Here is a 9137-nt window from a genome sequence, read left to right on the forward strand (position 1 = left end):
TAAAATGACATTCAGGAGCAAAAGGTTTTCAATAGTTGTTTTTAATTAATAAAAAAATATATTCATTGGAATATAATATTGGAATGGAATTTTAACTAATAATATTAAATAACATTGGAACATAACATTTAATAACAATAACTTAACTAATTAATTCAGTGTAACATTGATGTGGCAACTCTCTTATGCTCTGCTATTGCACCATTCTAATTTGTACATAGGTCACAAATAAAGCTCCAGTAAAATTGGAGCACAACTCATGAGTCCACCTCCTGCACTGCTCACACCTAATCCAGTCCCCACCTGTGACTGAAAACGGGGAGAGATGCCAATTGAAAAGCTCTCTCTTAAAAACTTGGCTAGCTATCTAGCTATATGACATAAAATGCTGTATATGACATAAAATGCTGTGTAAAATAGCTAAAAGGCTATAAAGTAACATTAACTGTAAAGCTATCAGTCACTAGTGGTAACATTTACAACTACAGTTTAGTTACGTTGTCTTCTTAATGTGTTTTATCTCAGATGATCTGGTAGTAAGGTTGCTAGCTAGCACTCCTAGCAGCTTATGCTAAATAGCTAGTTAGCTGGCATTTACTGATAGTGAAGTTGCTAGCTAGCAAGTTAGGGGCCAGTTACCCCCTAGTGTGGGGGGGTTGCTCTCAACACACTCATCCAATATATTACTACTTTATGTCATTTTTCTCTCTAAACAAGTGGATTATTTATTTTAAGGCTTTCCTGCTTGTATATTTAAAAAACAATTATAGATCTAACTTCACTGGAATATATCTACAACTTTTTCAAAATTACAAAAAAATGAGATGAACTTACCACAAAGAAGACATTTTTAGTTGAACAAGAGCAGTGGCAGCCAAGAAAAGTGTTTGGTGAAATCTTGTGGTTTTATTGTGAATAACAGGTGTGTGTGTGTGTGTGTGTGGGGGGGGGGCAGTTACCCCCTAGTACCCTATGTGTTAACTTCTTGTACAGTCGATTTTCCATGTAGACTATGCTGTAGGCCTACCGTGGGGGTCTGCCTCCCAAGTGTTTGCAACGCTATTGGTTGAGCTAATGGGAGAGAAACTGAGGGGACAGTGGTGTTGGCATTGTAAAATGACCGGTAGCAGCAGTTGTTCGAAACAGGCATTACGTATTAAATTATCAGTATATTAGCACTAGCATTCAGTCATTACATTAGCCAGTATTGAGTTGAGTTGAAACGTCACTTAGAAAGCCAGGGGAGAGCTTGGCAAGGCCGAGCCTGAATGAATTGAATAAACGTTCCTTGAAATGGGTTTGAAGCGCAGATCAATCGATATGGGGACTATCAATCTGAGGGCAAATTAAAACAACTGAGAAAAATAAGGGGAGCAACAGACGAAGCAGACTGGAGTGGATGGACTGAATTTGGAGGAAAGTGGAACACTCTCAAATGAAATCAAATGAAATCAAATTTTATTTGTCGCATACACGTGTTTAGAAGACGTTATTGCAGGTGTACCGAAATGCTTGTGCTTCTAGCTCCGACAGTGCAGTAATATCTAACAAGAAATATCTAACAATTTCACATCATATACTCAATACACACAAATCTAAGTAAGGAATGGAATTTAAGAATACATACAGTTGAAGTCGGAAGTTTACATACACATTAGCCAAATACATTTAAACTCAGTTTTTCACAATTTTTCCTGACATTTAATCCTAGTTAAATTCCCTGTCTTAGGCCAGTTAGGATCACCACTTTATTTTAAGAATGTGAAATGTCAGAATAATAGTAGAGAGAATGATTTATTTCAGCTTTTATTTATTTCATCACATTCCCAGTGGGTCAGAAGTTTACATACACTCAATTAGTATTTGGTAGCATTGCCTTTAAATTGTTTAACTTGGGTCAAATGTTTCGGGTAGCCTCCCACAAGCTTCCCACAATAAGTTGGGTGAATTTTGGCCCATTCCTCCTGACAGAGCTGGTTAACTGAGTCAGGTTTGTAGGCCTCCTTGCTCGCACACACTTTTTCAGTTCTGCCCACACATTTTCTATAGGATTGAGGTCAGGGCTTTGTGATGGCCACTCCAATACCTTGACTTTGTTGTTCTTAAGCCATTTTGCCACAATTTTGGAAGTATGCTTGGGGTCATTGTCCATTTGGAAGACCTATTTGTGACCAAGCTTTAACTTCCTGACTGATGTCTTGAGATGTTGCTTCAATATATCCACATAATTTTCCTTCCTCATGATGCCATCTATTTTGTGAAGTGCACCAGTCCCTCCTGCAGCAAATCACCCGCACAGCATGATGCTGCCACCCCCGTGCTTCACGGTTGGGATGGTGTTCTTCGTCTTGCAAGACCCCCTTTTTCCCCCAAACATCACGATGGTCATTATGGCCAAACAGTTCTATATTTCTTTCATCAGACCAGAGAACATTTCTCCAAAAAGTACGATATTTGTCCCCATGTGCAGTTGCAAACCGTAGTCTGGCTTTTTTATGGCTGTTTTGGAGCAGTGGCTTCTTCCTTGCTGAGCGGCCTTTCAGGTTATGTCGATATAGGACTCGTTTTACTGTGGATATAGATACTTTTGTACCTGTTTCCTCCAGCATCTTCACAAGGTCCTTTGCTGTTGTTCTGGGATTGATTTGCACTTTTCGCACCAAAGTACGTTCGTCTCTAGGAGACAGAACGCGTCTCCTTCCTGAGTGGTATTAATTTTTTTTCTGAGGTCTTGGCTGATTTCTTTTGATTTTCCCATGATGTCAAGCAAAGAGGCACTGAGTTTGAATGTAGGCCTTGAAATACATCCACAGGTACACCTCCAATTGACTCAAATGATGTCAATTAGCCTATCAGAAGCTTCTAAAGCCATGACATCATTTTCTGGAATTTTCCAAGCTGTTTAAAGGCACAGTGAATTTAGTGTATGTAAACTTCTGACCCACTGGAATTGTGATACAGTGAATTATAAGTGAAATAATCTGTCTGTAAACAATTGTTGGAAAAATTACTTGTGTCATGCACAAAGTAGATGTCCTAACCAACTTGCCAAAACTATAGTTTGTTAACAAGAAATTTGTGGAGTGGTTGAAAAACGAGTTTTAATGACTCCAACCTAAGTGTATGTAAACTTACGACTTCAACTGTACATATGTGGACAAGCAATGACAGAGCGTCATGGACTAAGATACAGTAGAATATTATAGAATACAGTATATACATATGAGATGAGTAGTGCAAGATATGGAAACATTATTAAAGTGACTAGTGTTCCATTGGCAGCAGCAGCCTCTAATGTGCTAGTGATGGCTATTTAACAGTCTGATGGCCTTGAGATAGAAGCTGTTTTTCATTCTCTCGGTCTCAGCTTTGATGCACCTGTACTGACCTCGCCTTCTGGATGATAGCTGGGTGAACAGGCAGTGGCTCGGGTGGTTGATGTCCTTAACTATAGAGTTAGTGTGAAGTGTGGTATGTGTGCGTGTGTGTTTCAGTCTGCAGTTGTTAATGCCAGACTGAAGACTTCGGGAGAGACAATTAGTTGAGTAATTACTAACCTATAGGACTGAAGGACAAACAAACCCGAGATATATCATATGAGATGGAATGGGAGAATAAATGTCAGAAAATAACTGGTCAGACATTTGGAGTAATGGGGATGTATGAAGGTCAGCATGCTTTGCTTTCAGAGACAAAAAAACAGACCACACACAATCACATTGCTCCCCCACACACACATTGCCTACAGTATATTGGCCTATATAGAGTATACACACATAGCTTACAGTATATTGACTTATACACACACATCAACCTCACTGCCAAATCAGTCACACACACACACACACACACACACACACACACACACACACACACACACACACACACACACACACACACACACACACACACACACACACACACACACACATATTGTAAGAGGAGGAAAGACATTCCTTTGTGTTTTTCCATAGCTTCAATACCAGGGGTCTGACAGTCTGACCACGGCTCTTTGTTCCTCCCGAGATAAACAATTTATTCTCTGGCTGTCTGTCACATGCTCGCTCCCGCTCTCTCCCCTGCCGTCAGTGGACTCGCGCGCATGCTCAAGCATGCACACGGGTGTACACACACACACACACACACCGCAGGCTCGTGGATCAATACGGATCGATTGGGTGGGGAAGGGAGCCCTGATTACTGGACCAAGTGTTCAGGAGAAAACCGCGGAAAATCAATCATTGCAGCTTTTAGGGCAACAGTACAGAACGGCTCAGAAACGCTAGGCCTACTATTGCAGCCGACAAAGCAAGAAAATACTCTCCACTCCACCACTCCACTAGCTACCAATGCAGCGCAGAGAGACACAAGGCAGATCACTGTCAAGGCAACAGTATGGTCCACTTCTAACTCATGATGTAAGCAATATTAAAGTGATTTCCAATAAAAACTAATCCATCTCAGAGTGGAATTAACACACACACACACACACACACACAGACACAAACACACACACGTAAAGTGAATAAGAATTAGTTTAGTAAAGCTGAACTAACTCCCATCTCACTCCTGTTTCTCTCAAAATCACATCATGTCTACATTGGGTAACTACACCTCTCCTCCCATCCCCCCATTTCTTTACATCTGTTTGTCCTCCCACTCTGTCACTCTCACCTCGCCATCACCCAGATGCCCTGTCCATTCACTATATCATTCCTTCATTTTATCCCTCCATCCCTCTATCCCTCCACCATTCCATCTGACAATTAATCTGTATTTTCATCCATCCATCATCTCCCACCTACACCTGTTTACTTTAACTGTCCATCCACCCCTCCTCCACCCCTCCTCCACCCTGCCTGCATCCAGGAATGGGCAAAAATGTCAAAACATGGTACAAAATATAATTACATAATACCATAAAAATCTTTATATCAAAATCAACAATTTAATTAAAATACATTATTTTGTATTTTAAAATACAAAAATACATTTACAAGTAGCCGGCCGAACAGCAACAACATTCTCAGTAACAGTTTACGTAAACTTTTCACTTGCTATGACTGTGATATGTTGTTGTTCATCTACCTTAGTTGAATGCACTGACTGTAAGTCACTCTGGAAAAGAGTGTATGCTAAATGACCAAAATGTAAATGTATACTGTATGTGAAAATTAACATACCTAAATGAACTGCAAAGCACACTGGGTATTGCTATTGGCCTTGTTTCAGGGCGGAGCGTATTAGAATAATACTCAAATGTTCATTTTTACATTTATATTTAGTTCATTTAGCAGACACTCTTATCACACTACAGTGCCATCAGAATTATGATACCAATGCAGGCTGAACTGCTATAAAAAATGGTATAGAAAAGTATTTTGTATTTTGAAAATACAAATTACAGCTCTCGAAAGTATCTTGTTACAACATACACTACCGGTCAAAAGTTTTAGAACACCTACTCATTCAAGGGTTTTTCTTTATTTTTACTATTTTCTACATTGTAGAATAATAGTGAAGACATCAAAACTATGAAAAAACACATATGCAATCATGTAGTAACCAAAAAACTGTTAAACAAATCAAAATATATTTTATATTTGAGAATCTTCAAATAGCCACCCTTTGCCTTGATGACAGCTTTGCACACTATTGGCATTCTCTCAACCAGCTTCACCTGGAATGCTTTTCCAGCACTTGTTGGCTACTTTTCCTTCACTCTGCGGTTCGACTCATCCAATACCATCTCAATTTGGTTGAGGTCGGGGGATTGTGGAGGCCAGGTCATCTAATGCAGCACTCCGTCATGCTCCTTCTTGGTCAAATAGCCATTACACAGCCTGGAGGTGTGTTGGATCATTGTCCTGTTGAAAACAAATTATAGTCCCACTAAGCCCAAATCAGATGGGATGGCGTATTGCTGCAGAATGCTGTGGAAGCCATGCTGGTTAAGTGTGACTTTAATTCTAATTAAATCACAGACAGTGTGACCAGCAAAGCACCCCCACACCATAACACCTCCTCCTCCATGCTTTACGGAGGGAAATACACATGTGGAGATCATCCATTCATCCACACCGCGTCTCAAAAAGACACAGCGGTTGGAACCAAAAATCTCAAATTTGGACTCCAGACCAAAGGACACATTTCCACCGGTCTAATTCCATTGCTTGTGTTTCTTGGCCCAAGCAAGTCTCTTCTTCTTATTGGTGTCCTTTAGTAGTGGTTTCTTTGCAGCAATTCGACCATGAAGGCCTGATTCACACAGTCTCCTCTGAACAGTTGATGTTGAGATGTGTCTATTACTTGAACTCTGTGAAGCATTTATTTGGGCTGCAATTTCTGAGGCTGGTAACTCTAACGAACTTATCCTCTGCAGCAAAGGTAACTCTGGTTCTTCCATTCCTGTGGCGGTGCTCATGAGAGCCAGTTTCATAATAGCGCTTGATGGTTTTTGCGACTGCACTTGAAGAAACTTTAAAAGTTCTTGAAATGTTCCGTATTGACTGACCTTAATGTCTTAAAGTAATGATGGACTGTCATTTCTCTTTGCTTATTTGAGCTGTTCTTGCCATAATATGGACTTGGTCCTTTACCAAATAGGGCTATCTTCTGTATACCCCCCTACCTTGTCACAACACAACTGATTGGCTCAAACGCATTAAGAAGGAAAGAAATTCCATAAATTAACTTTTAAGAAGGCACACCTGTTAATTGAAATGCATTCCAGGTGACTACTTCATGAAGCTGGTTGAGAGAATGCCAAGAGTGTGTAAAGCTGTCATCAAGGCAAAGGGTGGCTATTGAAGAATCTTAAATATTAAAAACATTTTGATTTGTATAACACTTTTTGGGTTACTACATGATTCCATATGTGTTATTTCATAGTTTTGATGTCTTCACTATTATTCTACAATGTAGAAAATAGTAAAAATAAAGAAAAACCCTTGAATGAGTAGGTGTTCTAAAACTTTTGACCGGTAGTTTACATTGGATTGTAGTTCAGCCCAGTGTAATTCAAATGGCCAAATACTCAGAAGTAATTGAAATACATATTTCAAATACATGGAACAGAAATTCTGCCCATCTCTGCCTGCATCCCTCCTTTAATTATCTCCCCCCACTTATTCTTTCCCTCCCCCTCTTCACCCCCTTTCTATTTCATGTCGTAGGTTCCTGTTTGAAATAGACTTTTGTATACTATCAATATTTCCAGTAAAATGAGGGCCAAATTCAACAATATGGGCAAATACTCTTGGAAAGCGCTTGGAAGACAGGAGGAAACTAAACTCTCCCCCTCTCTTCTCCCCGTCTTCCCCCTGTTCAGCCTGTAAGCGGAAGGAGCAGGACCAGGGTCGTGAGAGGAGCCTGGTCCCCAAGAAGCAGCGGCTGGTGTTCACGGACCTGCAGCGCCGCACGCTGGCGGCCATCTTTAGGGAGAACCGCCGTCCATCCAAGGAGATGCAGATCACCATCAGCCATCAGTTAGGCCTGGAGCTCTCCACCGTCTCCAACTTCTTCATGAACGCACGCCGACGCTGCCACGCTGACCGCTGGGGGTCCACTGGAGGTGCAGAGGGGAACGAGCACGCGGGTGTGCACGGGAACATGCACGGGCACGGTCACATGCACGTTCACGGGAACAACAACAACAACGCTGATTCGTCCCCGGCACAACCGAGCACCTCCTCTGCTACCCCCTTCTCCAAGGCCTGAGAGGGAGGGGAAGAGGGTAGGAGAGGATGGAGGGTGGTTGGATCTAAAGCATGGGTCACTGACCCTGGTGGTCCAGGAGGGCCATAATCTGTGTATGCTTTTGTTCCAGCCCAGCACTAACCCACCTGATTCAACTACTGAGTTGAATCAGGTGGTGTATGACCGTTGGTCTGAAGGAGTTCTCTTTTTGTGCTGAATCCTTTACTCCTTTTAGTTTTGTCCGTCAGAAACCAAAGAGAAACCAATGGGTCTGGGGAGGGTGTATTGGTGTCCCAAATTATCCTCAGACCCTTTAGTTTTAGCAAATCTGTCAGTAAACCAAAGAAAAAAACGGTCCAGAGAAATTCTGAGGGTCGGTTCACCGTGAAATAGCTAAGATCAATTAGGCCCACAGAATAGCTTTGTCTCTCTTTTGGGATTGATCGGTCCACAAGCTCAAGTTTTTGACTAATGGGCCAAGCAAATACACCAAAGCCAAGCCCATGGCAATAGACCTGACTGCACAGCACCAGTGGCCATGTGTGTGAAACAGGCAAGGATAAACAGGCAGACATGTCCTCTTGTCCTCTGCTCAGTCAGAAAAACACACCTTTCATTGTGTGTGTGTGTATGTTCTGTACATGCTTGTATGCTTGCGTGTGTGTGCGTCTATATGTGTACAATACCATTTAAGGGGTGTGATTTCTGTGAAACTATCTGGTTTCTGCAGTGCAAGTGTAACAGTGCCACCTGCTGGTCATTACAGCACACTGTTGAGTGTTTCTGTAGGACAGGAGTAGGCAAATACTGTATTTTTATCAGAGCGGATGGTCGGGGGGCCGGAACACAATTATAATAATTTGTACACTGCAAATCAACCACAACTAAGCCCAAAAAGAGATTGTATTTGAAAATAACAATACTTTCATACCTTGATTACATTGAGACATGCACGATCACGTCTCATTTTTTATTAGTTGGAATACTTTGGAACAGACTTCCTAAATTAAACTAATTTTAGCTGAATTCCTGGCGATTTGACAGTCTTTTTGACCCAAAACAAACCCCCCCCCCCCCTTTTAAAAAAAACTAAAAACTTTGTGGGGGGCAACATAAATCACTTGCGGCCCAGTTTTGGCCCGTGGGCCGCCTGTTGCTGACCCCTGCTTTAGGAGGTGTCTGACACCATGCACACATCTCAAAACTCTACCCGTCACCATTCCTTCATCTGCACTGATATAAGACCTAGACAGGTGGAAGCCAAACGCCAGAAGGACAATCATTACACTGCTTTCACCTATCCTGCACTTTCAGATCAGAGGAGATGAAGGAGCGGTTTGAGACATACACACACACACACACACACACACACACACACACGCACACACACGCACACACACGCACTCACACACACACACACACACACACACACACACACA

At 41.7% G+C, this 9137-nt stretch overlaps 1 protein-coding gene across 1 annotated transcript in view; it reads left to right on the plus strand.

The window, feature by feature from the left end:
* onecut3b (one cut homeobox 3b) overlaps positions 1 to 8585 on the plus strand; it is a 35670-nt gene extending 27085 nt beyond the window's left edge. The window contains exon 2 of the mRNA XM_041842642.1: positions 7331 to 8585. Coding sequence (XP_041698576.1) covers positions 7331 to 7719 — 389 coding nt within the window. The 3' untranslated portion in view covers positions 7720 to 8585. The remainder of the gene's footprint in view (positions 1 to 7330) is intronic.
* The last annotated feature ends 552 nt before the right edge of the window (positions 8586 to 9137 follow it).

This window comes from Coregonus clupeaformis, chromosome 21 (assembly GCF_020615455.1).
Source record: "Coregonus clupeaformis isolate EN_2021a chromosome 21, ASM2061545v1, whole genome shotgun sequence".
Taxonomy (NCBI): domain Eukaryota; kingdom Metazoa; phylum Chordata; class Actinopteri; order Salmoniformes; family Salmonidae; genus Coregonus; species Coregonus clupeaformis.